Source organism: Elaeis guineensis, chromosome 2 (genome assembly GCF_000442705.2).
Source record: "Elaeis guineensis isolate ETL-2024a chromosome 2, EG11, whole genome shotgun sequence".
NCBI classification, from domain to species: domain Eukaryota; kingdom Viridiplantae; phylum Streptophyta; class Magnoliopsida; order Arecales; family Arecaceae; genus Elaeis; species Elaeis guineensis.
In genome coordinates this window covers 76720591-76738801 of record NC_025994.2, presented here as the reverse complement: position 1 = coordinate 76738801, position 18211 = coordinate 76720591, and the positions used below count along the sequence as shown (strand labels likewise).

The window sequence follows — 18211 nt, the reverse complement described above, 5'->3', positions numbered from 1 at the left end:
ACCCCAGGTTCATGTAGGTCATGTTTGGAATCGGAATTGAATTTTATTTGTTTTATATAGAAATATATTTATTTTATATATAAACAGTACTTTATGCTTAGGATGTACTTTATATAACCATATCTTATACCAGGGAAAACATGGTGCACGCAAGCAATGATTTTAGTTATTCTCGTCACATGTTTAGATGCTGATGGGATAGGAAATGTTATTTAGATGTGCTTGGGATTAGTAGATTAAAAAAAAAGAAATGTTTTATTGAAATTGGTTAAGTTTGCCCTTCCAACTCTCACCATTCTAATTTCATTTAGTCAACAAATATGTTTGGATATTTAATTTTAATGAAGGTGGATATACTTTTAAGGTAAAACAACATACACATCATGCCAATGTGGGTAAATCCTTGAATCCAGCTAAATCTGCTACGGTACCATCTCTAGCTACAAACTTACCAATGTACCTATTCGCTCATGTTATTCTAGTACATTTGCAGCCAATGCACTCAGCAAGCATATTGCACACATAATTTAAAAATTTAAGGTGTGTGGAACTCTGCAATGCCTCCAGGCCTTTGACGATCGGCAATCTGCCTATTATACCGCCTATAATCTAAATCAGCGGTCACGTCCGTTTCTTGGATTATTGTCATCTTCACCAACCCTAAGAAATCACTGGAAGGCCAATAAGCAGTCATCCAAGCAACAAGAGGAACGCTGCAAATCATAACAGCTATGAGTACAGCAAGCCACTTGTGGTCAGAGGCAACTGCAACGTATATACCAGTTGCAAATGCTACAAGCATTCCTCCAACCGCGGCACACATCAGTATCATTGCAGTGATAAGGGAGCACAGACGAATGTCATGATCTAGTGATCCTGTGCGAAGGAGTACTATAATTGCCACAGAAATGGAACTGATCATAGCTAAGCTATCTGAGACCAAAAATACTTTGAATGCAGCTCTGTTTGCTAATATGGCATTGCCTGCATTAGGGCTAGAATCGCTCTTGTATCCTCCAGGTAGAGTAAATGCCGCAGCAAAGGTGACTGTAGCAGTGAGGACCGCCACTATTGCAAGATTCTTAGCTAATGTCTTGTACCGGTGAATTTCTCCTTCTTGGTTTCTTTGTAGGTGATTTGTAATGAGATCCAGCCGTTGTGGAGTAAACCGTGAGCCATGATTTATCAAATCTGTCATGATGTTGTACTGCAAAATCCCACAACACATTAGCATGATATCACTACAAGGCAAAGGGAAATTCAAAAAAAACACCAAAAAGAATACGACTACCAAACAAATCTAATAAAGTCAATACCAAGTATGATAAAAAAAAATTCTAACCACGTATAATAAATTTATGTGTACCATTCTAAGAGCTATTTCCCAATTGATGGTTAAGAAAGCAAGATCAAGAGGAGTATGGCCCTCGTAATTCATGATGCTGGTGTTTACTGTTCCATTGGATGATAACATCTGGACGATCTGTCTGTTCTTTGAGATGACAGCTAAATGCAAGGGTGTTTTGCCTTCATTGTCTGGCTCATTTAGGTCTACAAGTATCCCTGATTCAAGAACGTACTTGACAACTTGTAATCTTTTGTTCACGATGGCAACATGAAGGAAGTTCCTTCCTTGGTTGGTTATCAACTCCGTGCAATCAGGACGGCGTTGCACAAGCTCTGCTATTACGTTAGGATGGCCAGCGCTGGCTGCGACATGAATGGGTGCCAAACCTTCTATGTCCTGTAGATAGGATGCTGAGGAGTCTTTCTCAAGTAGGAGCTGCACCATTTTACGATTACCACTGGAGGCCGCATAGTGAAGAGGTGTGCTGTTATTGGTGGCGTCTCCTACTTTGATGAAGCCTGCCTCTTTTTCTAATATCAGTTTTGTAATATCTGTTATTCAAGAAAAGAAAAATAGAAGAATATCAAATTGCTTTTTCAAAAAGTAGTAGCAAATCACCTATGATCAAGATAGCAGCATCACGCATGGCTATCCACCTTACTTTCCCCAACCCAATCCCATGATACGAGTACAAAATAGAGAGATACAAGAAAAGAAAAAGAAAGAAAGGAAGAGAGAGAAAACAAGTGTTGGATTTTAGATTGAAGTTCGACTTTAATCAAGTGAATTAGCATCCATATCGGCTCTCAAATGGAGCAGGAGAAGACTTCGCTTTTGAAGGGATCAAGTAGGCCAGAAACCGGATCGAATATGGGTCAGATACCCAATAACTCAGCTAACTACACTAATTAATACCTACTGTTATATTATTATTTAAAATCTTATTTAAAAGTACCGTAGCTCCTGAGCACAGCCGCGTGCAGCGCTGTCTGCCCGTTTGGTCCTTGGTACGAGCAGCGGTCGGACTCAAGCAATAGCCGCACAATCGTCGATGACCCCCTTTCCGCGGCCATGTAGAGCGGTGACACGCCCGCCTCATTCTCCTCAGCCTCCAAATATGAATCCACGGACATGATCACTTGGGCCACCTTGAGGTGGCCGTTCTGAGCCGCCTCGTGAAGGGCCGTGTTTCCGAAGCGATTCCTCGCCCTGAGGAACCACTCTTGCTCCTCTCCACGTCGGTCATAAGCGAATGGAGCGGTGACGAAGTAGTGGAGGATATTGTGATGCCCGGCCCTGGCCGCGCAGTGCACCGGAGTGTCACTTTTGAAGTTCTTTCTGGTTAACAGTAATGGCTCCAGGCTGCAGATGGCCTTTGCGAGCTCTAAATGTCCCATCTTGGCTGCTATGTGGAGCACGGTATTCCCCCCCTCCGTGACCTGGTTGAGGTGGGTCCTGTTGCACCCCGCGACTATTTGTCGAAGGCGAGCAGCATTCCCTGACCTTGCTGCCTGCAACAACTCAAGGAGCATTTTGATTCACTTCCTCTTCCTCTCTCTCACTCTCGATATAGGATAAGCGCAAGCGATGCGGTTCGGCTATTTGAAGGCGAGCACCATCCCGGGACTGTATAGTTAACATATGGACATTTCATGTCGACGTACCAATCCCACCGGTGCTGTCTCAGAAAGTTCGGGGAAAGTTTGTCATTTAACTTTATCAAAATTAAAATATACAAATAAACAACCGAATAAAAAACAAATGATGCCTTTATATATATATTAGCATGGACCTACAGGTCAATTTCTAATAAAATACTGAACTATATATGCCGTACACGCAATCAATACAGTTTCAAGTATATTGATACCAGGCTTGGCAGCTATCATGCGGCATGTATCGGGTACCTCATCTCTTTGCCGGCATATGTGACCTGGTTACTCTGATAGGTTCGCAATGATCGAATATCTAATCAGATTAATGCTATATCTCAGGTAATTACTAAAGCTTAGACCTTGTCCCATGTGGTTGTTTCAGAACATGCGAACGACAAATCAGATTCATCTAGTTACTGGGATAGTTGTTCTTATCTCCTTTGGTTGCGTGGCAACCCTCTCTCTAGGGAGCAATTAGGATCAACTTTGATGCTTCAGTACATTCTTCTAAATCAGCTGCTACTTGTGATCAGGGATCATTGTGCCAGATTGTTGATTGCAGGTGATAAGTTGTTATCTTCTCCCTCAATTCCATTTGTGGAGTTAATTGCAGCTTGGTTGGGGGTGAAAGCTGCTGTGCATAACTTGAATGTACCTATTATTTTATATTGAATGGGTGAAAGCTCACTAATCCTTCTATGCATCACCATATACATCTTCCTTCGCTAAAAAATTTACATGGTTGGTTGCAAGCTAGACTTGCTGTGACTGTTTCACGTATTTAATTATCGGGAAGTTCATCAGGTGGCTGACTACTTAGCTACCATGGCTTTATAGGGTGACTTTTATTGTTCCACTGTCTCTGATTTGGATTCTCATTGCAGACAGCTACTTCAGGCAGATAATTATGTGGTGTCTTTAATGCATCATTCTTAACTACATGTTGCTTATGGAAAGATTTTATTTCTTAGCCAGCCTGTTGATCATGGGTTTCGCATTGCTTATTGGTTATTGTTACTGCTGCTGCTGCTTTTTTGCATTCCCATATTGTAGCTGTTTGGATGCCCATCTTTACTACAGCTGCTTTATTCTTGGTGTTAGGGTACTCAGATTTATGCTGTTGCTGTTTGGGTGCTCATATGTTGGTGTTCGTGTTCCTGTTCTGCTCTTGTTGTTATTATCTGGACAGAGGCCTATATGTTTCAAGCTGCTGTTTCTTATTTCATTCTATTGGATCTGCGCACTGTTTCACTTTGGACGTGGGAGTTATCTTCTGGGATAATAATACATAATCCTCTTTCTTCACACCATTATACTGTTATGCATTTAGATTTCACACTGTTGATAATAACTGTAGGTTTCAGGACAGTCTATTGGAGTCTTCAGCCTCGTGCTATGGATTTTATCCTTATCTCTTATGGAATTGATGTGCTTCTGTTTAGATGATGGCTGTTATCATGTCTTCATTTTCTTTATCAACTGCACTTGCAATCATGATGTGGAGAAGTTTGTCATCCAGGTATGCTTACCTGAGATGCTGGGTTTCATGTTGCCGCTATCTTCATCTTTCTTCAGTGTCCGGACATCGCTGCTATATTCACTTTTCAAGGTTGAGGCCTTGTCCCTCTAGAAAATTTAGTGAATCAATACATCACATGGTATGCGCTTGCTAAAAGTTTGTATTGGAATAGACAAGTTAGTTTTTAGAACATCAAGAAGTGGATAAAAGGAGTCATGATACCGATGCTCAATTTCTTACATATTAAGCAATATAAAAGAAAATCGACTTTGTATTAGGTCACAAACCTAACATACTCCAGAATCGGCTAATGACAAATGATAGAGATATATAGGCGGTCTTTTAAGGTAAAAATCTGTTCCTTCTCGAATTAAATTATTTTAGAAAACCCATAGTGACAATACCATAAATGTCAGCTAGCTTTACCGTATTTGATGGTGGTTTCACCTCTAATGTTCATAATGAAGGCTGGGCTTTCTTTTGTTTCAGTTAAAGAGTTTAAACTTCCTTTTTTTTTAAAAAAAAAAGGGAAAAAAAAGGAGAAATATATAAGTCGGACTTGATCCCAGCATTTCATGCAAAGCTCGACGCCGGCATACTAAATCTAGGTTTCGACCGGTCAATTTTGGTTTTGATGACATCTGCAACTTCAGTAGTTCTAACTCTAGTTTCTGCAACTTTGATTGAAAATTATAAGGCAATCCAAAAACCCATCAACTAAAATTACACAAAATAAGGCAATAAAGAAAACTCAAACAAGTCAAAAAATTAATCAAACATTATCTAAAAGTAATCAAATGTTGCTTAGGTACTTTGGATGTATTCCTTAAACAGTTTTGCACTTAAACAATTTCTTGGTTTAGCAAAAAACGGTGTTCAAATATCATGTTTAGTGTGCATTTGTAAATAATCTTTTTAGTGTTTGTTGGCAATCTGGCATACAATAACAAATATGTCCACAAGATTTAAGCTCCAAGATAGCTAGACTTATGCTGAAAAATTACTTTTCTTCTAGACCTCCGTGGAATATAGCATTACAATGGTTCTTGTCTTCTCAAAACTCACAATATCTAGGTTTAGTCTTGTTATGGGATGGGCATCGGGGGCTTCGAGCCCAAAAGTCCCATATCGAAAACAAGCAAGAGACTCTACTGCTTATTAGTGCAAGTTCTCCCTCTCCCACGTGAGGCACCTTTTGGGGGCAAAACCGTGAGGGGCGGGGTGTTGACCAGGTCAAAGGCCCGGGCCCCGTTCCAAAGCAGACAATACTTCACGATTGGGTGGAGGAGATGGTTTCGTACTAAGGGCAGTAGATCTCGACACCTGGCGCCGTTTGTGGGAACCCGTCCCCTACCTGCGCAGTAGACTCCCTTGCTGGGGGACTCTGTTGTGGGATGGGCATCGGGGGCTTCGAGCCCGAAAGTCCCATACCGGAAACAAGCAAGAGACTCTACTGCTTATTAGTGCGAGTTTCCCCTCTCCCACGTGAGGCGCCTTTTGGAGGCAAAACCGTGAGGAGCGGAGTGTTGACCGGATCAAAGATCCGGGCCCCATTCCAAAGCGGACAATACTTCACGATTGGTAGAAGAGATGGTTCCGTACTAAGGCAGTAGATCTCGACATCCTACTGCTCTTCTACCCAATCGTGAAGTATTGTCGCTTTGGAACGGGCCGGGTCTTTGATTCGGTCAACACTCCGCCCTCACGGTTTTGCCCCAAAAAGTGCTCACGTGGAGAGAGGAATCATACTAATAAGCAGTAGAGTCTCTTGCTTATTTCGGTATGGACTTTCGGCTCAAAGCCCCGATGCCCATCCACAACAAGTCAGTGAAAATGCATCTTGAAACTTTAAATGTCCGAGGAAATGGCAAAAAATAGCATAAACAGTTGTCTGTCGAAGAAATGTAGTTTCACGGGTTAGTTTTGGTCAAGATCTAAAGCTGACCTCATTTTCAGGTTGGATCTAGATGAAATGTTTTGGTTTTGGAATTTCTGGACAAAATTTGAACCATTATCGCGAAAAGTTCATCAATAAACTAAACAGAGGACCAGATTTACATAAAGATAAGACATTTCTAGAAATAGCAAAGCTCTATCTCACATTAATGGATACTAAATTTGCAGTGTGTTTGCAATAGCAGCCCCAATCAATTATTACTATATATGTGATTAACGTTGATGTTAAAAATTTCATAAAGCACATAGAAACTTGAATTTTTCTGGATTGGCATTCTTATGAGTCATTTCATAATGAATTAGAAACAATAGAGGGAGGTAGATTAGCAAAAGAATACGTTTTTGCCAAAAATCCAGAGCCCATGGCCGTAACTTCCGTGGGAGTATAGGCCGGTGCTATTTACCCAAAATAATTAAAAAGGACATTAATGTCTGTGGTAGGACAAAGAATTAGGTAATTATAATATTATTATCTAAAACTTATTTTAAAGCAGCGTACCTGTACCTTAGCTCCTGGGCACTGCCGCATGCAGTGCCGTTTGGTCCCCGGCGGGAGCCCGCCGGGGACCGTTGCAATAACTGCGCAAGTTTCGATGACCCTTTCTGTGGAGAAATTATTAGGTACAAGACCCACTGATGCGTGTACTTCTTATTGACTTTGCCTCTGATGGAACGAGTCTATCACATAATTTTCCCTTTCCGGAGACACGCCCGCCCGATTCACCGTAGCCACATTGAACGGAGACACGCCCGCCAAGTCGGATCCATGGACATGATCACTTGGCCACCTCCAAGTGGCCGTTCTGAGCCGCCTCATCAAGGGCCGTGTTTCCGGCACGATTCCACACCCCGGGGAGCCGGCGATGCTCCACTCCAAGTTCATCAACGATTCGAGTGGAGACGAAGGAGGTGACGATCTCGTGATGCCCGACCCTGGCCGCGGAGTGCACCGGAGTGTCTCCTCTGGAGTTTTGTCTGGTCACAGCAGGGGCTCCATCTCCAGCCTGCAGATGGCCTTTGCGAGCTCCGCGTGACCCATCTTGGCTGCTATGTGGAGCACCGTGTATCCCGCCGCCGTGACATCGATGAGGAGGGTTTTGTTCTCCTCAGCTATTTGTGGAAGGCCAGCAGCATACCCTGACCTTGCTCCCTCCAACAACTCCAGGAGCATTTTGATTCACTTCCTCTTTCTCTCATCTCGTTGCTATTTTGATTCACAAAGATCGACACATACATTGCTCGATGGGGACAACGGTGCGCTGACTGTTTCTAGGAAACTGGGTGCATTGCGTGGTTCCCTCTCATCCGTGAGGAGGGGGGTATGGGATGCGTGAAACTTTCACCCATACGAAGACGTCGCATGATAGGATTTATGTAGCTCGTATACAGACGAAGAAGGCTAGCTTGTCGATTTCTACAAAAAAAAAAAAAAAAAAAAAAAAAAAAAGGCTTGTCGATTCTTTTCAACGTCTCGGGAACCTTGTTCTTGTTTCCCCTCGCCGAAGAGTCCACAATTTGCGCATCTTTAATCGGGGCCTGTTTCAGGTAATAAGATAGGTTACTGAAACCTCGTGGTGGTACATGGTAAAACTCACCGTTGCCAGTCGCCACAGGTTTGCCGATAATTTGGCTGGACGGGAAGTTTAAAGCTAGTGAAGTACGGAGGGAGTTTAACAATTGGCCATGGTTTCCGTCTGGAAAAACAAAGGTTAATGGAAAAAATAGAAACAACTCCTCCATGCCATTAATTATATGATAATTCAAAAGTGGTTAATTATTACTGGGACTAAGCATAAGTTGGGTTTGATCAGATTACGAGAAAAATTTCATCCAATCAAATCCAATCAGATTGGAAAAAATTCAATTCGCTGCCGACCGTTTATCATATATAAATCATTTGAAATTAAAGTGAATCATTTGTGGCAGATTCGAATGGATTGTGTTGATTTGAACTTTAACATTGATCCAATGTTGATTTTAAATTCAATATTGATCTACTTAAACTTATTTATTTATTTTTAATAATTTAATATTTTAAAAATTTAAATTTTTAAAATGAAGTCGAAACAAAGTATTGAAGTCTAAATCGTGCCGTCTAAAATGAAAATGATTTATGAAATACTAAATCGATTGGATTCGATTTTATATGGATTAAAAATGTAGGAACCGAATCTGATATTAAATAATTAATTTTTTTATAAATTTTAATTTAATTTATATTATTCAATCAATTGAAATTAATATTTATTGAGTTGGATTGGATTGAATTGGATAGATTTTTTTGAATTTTCGTTATGTGCCCAACCCTATTTGCCTGCTTAGAAGATATGCTGTGCGACGTACCGAAGGACCTCCAAGGTAACCTTGATAAATTAACCATACATCATATTATATATATTAGATGGATAAAAAAAAAAATCCTTCTATCACTTGCTTTTGTCATGGTCGATGGACTAATTAAGACGTAACGGTCTCTCCAAGCTCCAAGGCCTAGCTAGCAACGTCCATCACCATCAGCATCTCCTCCAGAGAGAGGAACGGAAGCCGGACATCAATTAGTACCTGGCAGTGAGAAATTATTCCACTAGTTTCCTCCCAAGAACCATCTACTGCAGCGAAGCTTCAACACAGTTTTCTGGAACTAAAGGACAGTTGGGTGTCCTAGTTTATCTTGGCTGCATATTGTTAGGCCAGGGATTAGAAGATGGCACGTGGTATACCCTGCCAATGCGGCTTGACTACAGGCTATATATATACGAATGATAGTCCGGAAAAAAATATTCGATGCAATGATAACACCGTACCAAATTTATTACAATTCAATAAAAATATTTATATTTTATCAAATATCATATATCTCATTAATTTTTATGAATGATATTTCACATAATTATTATTTTTTATTAAATTATAATAATTTTGATATAATACCACCGTTGCAATGAATATCTTCCCATAGTTTTGTTCTGATCATGGATCCAGCCAAGTTGTGATCCACAAAACTGATTAATTTAGACACTATCCGCCCAACTTGTTTAAAAGCTTGCACCCAGGCCAGCTGATTGAATTGTATGGTAAAAGTGTGTCTAGCCCCTGAGAATTTTAGTAGGGCCTGCTTAAGCTAATACTGACGTTCGGCAATAAAAGTGCTAGTTCTTTTTTACTTTTTTTGATGTATTTAGCAAAAATTTGGGTTCACGTCATGTCTTTATTAGGATTGCTGTAGCTGGGGATCATTAGCAAGAACAACTTTTACCATGTAAGTCATAGGCGTCTATATCTACCAAAAAAGGGTCATAGTTGTCCATAGGCCTCCCATAATGGCTTTTTTTTTATTATTATTTTTTATGATAAGAAATGCCGGAAAAATAGCCACCGGACTTTTATTAAAATTTAAAAACTATTAGAGAATATGATGTAGAGAGATTCAGAAGAGAGTGGATTGAAGGTGTCACATCTTGGATCCATCGTCGGGATCGGTTACGTGACACAGCTGCATGAACTCTAAAGCAAAGAGATCATACAAAACTCATAAGATGACTCTATTATTTGAATTTCATGCTCAAATCCATCCAATGCTATATATTCTGTGACTCTAAAAGAAAAGAGAGAATTGAAGGGTGAGCTTGGCGGTCTAATAAGAATCTCCACATACTTACATTAATATAATAATATAATTTAAGAATAATAGACGAGCAGTATCCAGGAGAAAACGTAAATCACGAAATCTCATATCAGACATCCAGTATAACTTAATAGTTATATAAACATACATTACAAATTATGTATTATTGCAAATCTATAATGAACATTATTAGCAATTTCATATGACTCATCATTCACATCTTATTAACATGATTCAAATCTATAGTTGTCTTTTAGTTTTAGACTAACTACAATCACACTTTGGCCCATAACTGATAAGCTATAAACTATACTTCATTCAATGATGGAAATGATAATACACGTGCTTCAACCCGCGGTGGCAAATCAATATATCTGCAACCCATAGTAGGAAAGCAAAATATCTACGCTTCAGCTTGTGGTGGCAAACTAGGTGTCATAGTTTGACACATAATTGATAATCTAAAATGTTATATATGATCCAGTCTGTGATCACTAATTACATCATGATTAGTCCAAATTCTGTTACATAATTAATAAATCATTCAATAATTTCATATTATATTTTTTTCTTAGTTTAAAAACATCAGATATCATATTCCCAATAACTAAAATAATCAACATATGATATATATATATATATATATATAATAGAGAATCATAAAATATAAATCCAAAAATCATCATGCATAGTATAAAAACATACATATAAGTGATCACGTAAAGATATTCTTATCTCTACCAATTTCAGATTCAAGCACCATGTCGATTAACTCCTTGATCTATGAACTCAGGGATATGGTGTTCCGCTTGATACTTTTGTATATAGATAGTTGTATCTCTACATAATCAAAATTAATAAGAAAATCACACACACACGCAAGCGCGCGCGCGCGCGCGCGCGCGCGCGCACACACACACATATATATATATATATATATATATATATATATATATATATATATATATATAATATATATATATATATATATATATATATATATAACATATACATATATATATATATATCTATATATATGTATATAGATATACATATATATATGTTGGGTATAAAATACCCACAGCCGAAGTCCTCAGTGGAATCGACTACGCGACAACTTCGCCCGGGCTCCTACGGGAGCCGGGCTCCGTCACCAAGATCTCTAACAACTTCAGCCGCAAGCAGACTCCGCCCGGACTCCTACGGAAGCCGGGCTCCACCGCCGACATCGACTACAGGACAGCTCCGCTCGGGCTCCTATGGGAGCCGGGCTCCGTCCTCAGCATCAACCGCTGGTAGGCCTCGTCCGAACTCCTACGGGAGCCGGACCTCCCCTCTGACTTTAATTGCAGGGAGACTTCGCCCGGACTCTTATGGGAGCCGGGTTTCATCCTCGACGCCAACAACTTCAGCCGCAAGCAGACTCCGCCCGGACTCCTACGGGAGCCGGACTCCACCGCCGACATCGACTACAGGACAGCTTCGCCCGGACTCCTACGGGAGTCAGGCTCCGTCCTCAGCGTCAACTGCTGGTAAGCCCCGTCCGGACTCCTACGGGAGCCGAACTTCGCCTTTAACCTTGACTGCAGGAAAACTTCGCCTGGACTCCCACGGGAGCCGGGCTCCGTCCTCAACGTTAATTGCTGGTAAGCCTTGACCGAACTCCTACGGGAGCCGGACTTTGCCTTTAACCTTGACTGCAGGAAAACTTCGCCCGGACTCCTACGGGAGCCGGGCTCCGTCTTCGATTCCAACGGCTGCAGACAGTCTTCGTCCGAACCTCTACGGTGGCCAGACTCTGACCACTGCCGAACTTCAGCTGACAGATCAGCACTCCCAGGCCACAATCGCGGCCATGATTCTGCTACATTTCCTGCGGCGGATTCCGCGCAGCTCCACCACTCCCTTACAGGCCACAGTAACGATCGCAGCGCTGCTCCACTCCCTATGACGGATCCCACGCGGCTCCATTACTACCTGACCAGCCACGATAAACGAACACGATCCTGCTCCACCTCCTGCAACGGATACTGCGCGATTCTCCCATCCACTGGCAAGTCACGACGACAAACGCCGCCCCACTTCATGCGGCAGACTCCACGTGGCACGCCCCAGCGATAACCACGGGTCCGTTCCACTACGCTTCGCAGCAAACTCCGCCTGACCCCGGGCAGTCCACTGCCAGACGGTTACAAACGTCACCATCAATCCGTTGCTTCCTCCACCTATAAAAGGGGGACCCAGATACGTTATTCTATAAGCTCATTTCTTATCTCAAAACTCTGCTAAATTCTCCGTTCGAGCACTCCATTCTTGTTGAGGTAGAGAACTGACTTGAGCGTCGGAGGGTCTTGCCGGAGCAACCCCACCTCCGGTTTAGACTTCCTTTGCAGGTCCCGGCGGCGACCGCGGCTTCCCCAACTCCAGCGTCTCCGGCGCAAGCAAATTTTTGCACCAACAGGATTGGCGCTAGAGGAAGGGCCGAACCCTCGCAGTACCCTTATTCTTAAAGGAGTGTTCAATGGAGCCGTCTCCGATCGTCTCTCCGACATCCACTCCTAATTTTTTCCCACGAGATCCACGCTCGATGCTCCACGCAAGGCGTCCACACGACGGTCCACGGCCTCCGCGGCCAGATCTCAGGCTCCGGCCTCCCCTCCTGTTTCCCAGCCTCCTCCTCCTCCTCCGGCGGCGGCGGTCGGCGCGGAGCAATTTGACTTGCTGGCACAGCAGGTCAGAGGCCTTATCGAAGCTGTGCAAGCAATACAGCAGCAGCAACCGCAGGCGTCGGCACACCCGGAAAGGGCATCTCCGGAATGTCAGAACCCGGCGGCGGGGCGGGCCACCTGGGCCAGCCGCCCCGTCCTTCCCGGGAAAACAAATATGAGAGTAGAGAGCCCTCAATCGGACCACGACTCCACCCCTGGAAGATCCCTGCCCCCGCTCTGCCAGAGGACCCTCGAGACTCAAAGTCGAGAGGATTTTTTGGACCGGAGGCTCCAGGAGATGAACCGACGGATTGAAGAACTCCGCCACGCGCCCCCCGCTCATGGTGAGGATATTTGTACTGACCCTCCCTTCTCTCAACTGATCATGCAGGAACCGATCCCGCCAAACTTCAAGCTTCCCCAATTCGAAAGCTACGACGGGACTTCGGACCCGGTTAATCATCTGGAGGCCTTCCGGACGATGATGCTGCTTCACGGCGCTCCTGATGCCATCTTATGCCGGGCTTTTCCGTCTACTTTGAAGGGAGCAGCGAGGAACTGGTACTCGGCTTTGAAGCCGGGTACCATCTTTTCATTCGATCAAATGAGCCACTAATTTGTGGCCCATTTTGTCAGCAGCCGGCGCCCCCGGAAGGGTTCGGAGTCCCTCATCAACATCAAGCAGAGGGAAGGGGAGTCTATACGGGCCTACGTCAACCGCTTTAACATCGTGACGTTGGAGGTCCGAAACTTGGACCAATCAGTTGCCATGGCCGTCCTGAAAGGTGGCCTTCAGAAGAATGATCTTTTGTTCTCCCTGGAGAAGAAGTACCCTAGGAATTTTGCCGATTTACTGGCTCAGGCTGAAGGATACGCCCGAGCGGAAGAAGCCTTCAAAATGAAGGACGAAGAGACAGCAAGGGAGCGGCAAGCGGGAGACTCGAGTAAGCCCGCAGTTGAGAAAAGGCCAAAAGAAGCTCGGCCGCGTTTCCGATTTCCTCCTGGACATAAGCGCGCCCATACTGCACCCTGGGCATGCAAGTAGAGAAGCCCGGACCGCAGGGTTCGGCGGGGCTCCCCACCAGGGAGATTTCGCAACTACGCCCCCCTCAACGCCTCGAAGGCCCAGGTATTAATGGAGGTCAGGGAGCAGCTCCCTAGACCGGAGAGGATGCGCACACACCCCGGAAGCGCAACCCCAACAATTTCTGCCTCTACCACCGCGATCACGGCCACGACACGGAGGAATGCATCCAGCTCCAGGACGAGATCGAGGAGCTCATTCGGCGAGGTCGACTCGACAGATTCATCCGCTGCAGGCCTGAGGGTAGAGGAGACCGGCCAAGAGCCCTCCCACAGCCTGAACCGCAGAGAAGGGAGGAGCAATTCGGGGATCGCCTCCCATCGGGACCATCGACTCCATCACCAGAGGGCCTCAAGGAGGAGCGGAAAAACTGTAAATGTATCACTTACGATTTCACCTTGAATCTACTTTCCTTTCTACCTAACGTGCCCTTCCCACCTGGCGTGGATTTATTATGACTGGATATGATCCCTCCAAAAGCAAAGCCATGTCAGGAACAAGAGGAAAACCTCGTCCTGACATGAGCAAAGTCAAAGGCCCGGTTCTCTTAGATCGGATGGGGGGAGAGGCCTTACAACGCCCTAATGTGCCCCCACAGCCATGTCAGGAACAGGAGGAGAACCTCGTCTTGACATGAGCAAAGTCAAAGGCCCGGTTCTCTTAGACCGGATAGGGGAGAGGCCTTACAACGCCCTAATGTGCCCCCACAGCCATGTCAGGAACAGGAGGAGAACCTCGTCCTGACATGAGCAAAGTCAAAGGCCCGGTTCTTTTAGACCGGATGGGGGGAGAGGCCTTACAACGCCCTAATGTGCCCCCACAGCCATGTCAGGAACAGGAGGAGAACCTCGTCCTGACATGAGCAAAGTCAAAGACCCGATTCTTTTAGACCGGATGGGGGGAGAGGCCTTACAACACCCTAATGTGCCCCCACAGCCATGTCAGGAACAGGAGGAGAACCTCGTCCTGACATGAGCAAAGTCGAAGGCCCGATTCTTTTAGACCGGATGGGGGGAGAGGCCTTACAGTGCCCTAACGCGCCCCCACAATCAGGCTGGTAATGAGGGGAGAACCTCACACCGGCTCGAGCAAAATGGAAGGCCCGGACTCCTACGGTAGCCGGGTTTCGTTCACGACGCAAAGGAAGACTTCGCCCGGACTCCTACGGGAGCCGGGTTCCGCCTAAAGGAAGACTTCACCCGGACTCCTACGGGAGCCGGGTTCCGCCCGCGAGGAAGACTTCACCCGGACTCCTACGGGAGCCGGGTTCCGCCTACAAGGAAGACTTCATCCGGACTCCTACGGAAGCCGGGTTCCACCTACAAGGAAGACTTCACCCGGACTCCTACGGGAGCCGATTCCGCCCGTGAGGAAGACTTCATCTGGACTCCTACGGGAGCCGGGTTCCGCCCGCGAGGAAGACTTCACCCGAGCTCCTACGGGAGCCGGGTTCCGCCTACAAGGAAGACTTCACCCGGACTCCTACGGGAGCCGGGTTCCGCCTACAAGGAAGACTTCACCCGGACTCCTACGGGAGCCGGGTTCCGCCCGTGAGGAAGACTTCACCCGGACTCCTACGGGAGCCGGGTTCCGCCCGCGAGGAAGACTTCAGCCGGACTCCTACGGGAGCCGGGTTCCGCCCGCGAGGAAGACTTCAGTCGGACTCCTACGAGAGTCGGACTCCATCAACGACTTCTGCGGCAAGGGTTAATGGTGGTGAAACCTGGCCGACTAACAAGATCAGATGAAAGGAAAAAAGCCCCCTCCTAACGATGTCAACATCAGGCAAGACAGATGGCAAGAAAGGTTCGGCAGACAGCGATATTAGTGCAGCGGCGGACGAGGTAACGCAAAATGTTCTTTTTATTCCATTTTCGATATACACACTACAAAGCCAGGAAGGCCAAGGAAAGGAGGGCAAAATGACAAAAAGGAAGTAACTACATGATAAGACAGAAAGGCAAAAAGAACTCTAAGGAGGCCCTGCTCCCTCCGACCTAGAGTTATCTATTCCGTCCCTCAATCAGGACTGCCTCAGATTCTCTATTTCTCCTTCTAGCTCTTCCCTCTTTCGCAGTGCGTCCTGGAGCACCCGACGAAGTTGCTGGCTCTCAGCCTCCGCTTCTCGATGCCTCTTCCTCAAAACTTCGGACTCCGCCTCCGCGTCTGCGACGGCCCGCCGCTCAAGTGCCAGTTGGATCTTCACTTGTCGCAGCTCAGCTGACTTCTCCCGAGAGAGACAGAAATCCCTTCAACAGTGCCTCTCAGGGCTTGGAGCTCTTCAGAATCTTGGGCGGAAGTAAGCTGCGCCCTGTTAGCCAGCTGCCTCTGGAGATGAACGACTTCGTCGGCCGCCGTCCGGAATCTCCCTTTATACTCTTCCACCTGCCGGCGCCAGTGGCCCGCTGCACGTCGTGGCTCATCTCGACATCTTGAAGCTGCTTCTGAAGGTCGGAAACCTTCTGCGACCACTTCTGTTCATCATCGACCCGGGCCAAGAGCCGGGATGAATTTCCTTCCAGCTAGCCGATCTTCCTCTTCGCAGCTGACAGTTCCACCTTAAGGGCGCTGATCCTGGCTTCTTGAGCCCAAATACGGTCGCTGGTGCTCTTCTTGCACTCCTCGAGTTCCTTTGCGAAGTTCGCCTTCCTCCGGCTGTAATCCATGATCGCCTTCACATGGAGACTCCGAAAGTGGGCGGCCTCAGCGGCGGCTTCAGAATGGCCTTCTCTCGATTTGCGGAGTTCGCCTTCCGTCTTCTTCAACTTCTTCGTCAGGTGAAGACCTCCTTTTTCAACCGTTGAATTGTCGATTTCAGCGGGACCCCCAGGGGCAAGGGGAGTACTTCTGCAGGGCACTGCCATCGGAAGGCAAAAGCATCAGGGAACGACTCATTGCAAGGAGAAAAGCAGAAAGAAGGAGGAGGGGGAAGGAGAAGCCATCCACAACAAGAAATTCGACTTTATTGATTGAATAATTGTGAAGACAAACAGAAAGGAAATGTTGCGACAAAATAAGGGCACAAGATCAGAGGTCTCAGACCTCAGGGGCGGGAGGTGGAGAACCCGGCGCGGGGGGTGCGACCGCAGTGGCGGCAGACGAGGGGCCGGCCTCGTCTTCGGACTCCTCAAGGAAGCCGAGGTCGAGCTCGGGGAATTTGCTGGCCACCTTCTCTTGGCAGAGCTCGAACCCCTTGGTGAACGCTTCTTGGCCGAACTGGACATTCAGGTCCCTCATCTCCGTGGAGGCCTTGAATTCCTCCACCGCAAGGGCCCTGGCCTCCGAGACCAGGACCGAAGTTTGCTCGACCAAATGGGCGACCTCGGCCTCCGCCTTCCTCGCCGACTCCTCCAAGATCTGCCTCTCCTCCTCCCGGGCCTGCTTCTCTCTTTCCAGGGCCTCCTGGAGGGCGGCTACTTCAGCCGACTTCGCTTGGAGGCGGGCAACCTCGGCTTGGCAGCGTTCCTCCGCCTGGAGGATGTCTCTCCTCATGCGGCTCACTGCCTCGATATAGGCGAAGAGCTGGTGCCCAATCTGCAAAGACGGATAGAGAATTACGATAGAGGCCGAGTGACCGTGTAAATAAAGATCCGTTTACCTCGAGGAAGGACCCCAAAGAGTCCCAAGCCCGCTGCTCAGGATCGACACGGTCGATCCTCCCCACGACGTCGGACAGGATGTAGCCGTCGATCAGCCGCCTGATCAAGTCCCTATCATTGAAGGGATTCTCCGATCCCTCCTCGGAGCAGACGGACTCATCTACAGCAGCTCGGTGGCTACTCGCCTGCGAGCCACCGATTTCCTTCTCCTCCCCGCGGCGGGCGCCTCCATGGAGCGAACCCCCGGAGCGGGGGCCCCAGTCAGCGGGCTCCTCGAGGAGGCCCGGGGAGCCACTGGCTCAGCATCTGAGGGAATGTCGATGGCCGGGGCCACCTGGACGGGTGCAGCCAAACTCGTCTCCTCCGCCCTGGCCCTCTTCGTCGATCCGGAGGCCGTCGCGTCCTTTCTCTTCTGAGCTCTCATGCCCCTGGCGAGCATCTGCGTGGCTTCGACGTCCATTGCTAAAAAAAAAAAGAAGAAAGAGAATAAAGAAGAAAAAGGAGAAAAAGAAGCAATACCGATCAATCAAGAGTCAAAAAAAAAAAAAAAAAAGAGAACGAAAAAGAAGAGAGGGGGAAGGAAAAAGAGGTAAAGAGAAGAAGAGGAGAAAGGCAAGAAAAGAAAAGATGAGATGAATACTCGCTGGATCCTGGGGGCTCAGGCCGATGTTGAAAAGAAGCTGCTCCCTCAGAAGATTAGGAAGGGAAGGAGCGGGA

General features: G+C 46.3%; 1 protein-coding gene across 1 annotated transcript; it reads right to left on the bottom strand.

Moving 5' to 3' along the window:
- Nucleotides 1–352: 352 nt before the first annotated feature.
- LOC105058269 (protein ACCELERATED CELL DEATH 6-like) lies at nucleotides 353–3002 on the bottom strand. Its single transcript, XM_029268585.2, has 3 exons — nucleotides 2304–3002; nucleotides 1367–1899; nucleotides 353–1207 (listed from the first exon to the last, which is right to left on the bottom strand). The coding sequence occupies exons 1-3, from the start codon at nucleotides 2878–2880 to the stop codon at nucleotides 536–538; spliced, it is 1782 nt and encodes a 593-aa protein (XP_029124418.1). The 5' UTR covers nucleotides 2881–3002; the 3' UTR covers nucleotides 353–535.
- Nucleotides 3003–18211: the final 15209 nt, after the last annotated feature.

Coding starts and splice junctions, on each gene's coding strand:
- LOC105058269 (XM_029268585.2), bottom strand. CDS start 2,880: ATGCTCCTTGAGTTGTTGCAGGCAGCAAGGTCAGGGAATGCTGCTCGC. Junction 1,900..2,303: donor GGCTGTGCTCAGGAGCTACG/GTACTTTTAAAT, acceptor CTTGAATAACAG/ATATTACAAAACTGATATTA. Junction 1,208..1,366: donor GGGAAATAGCTCTTAGAATG/GTACACATAAAT, acceptor GGGATTTTGCAG/TACAACATCATGACAGATTT.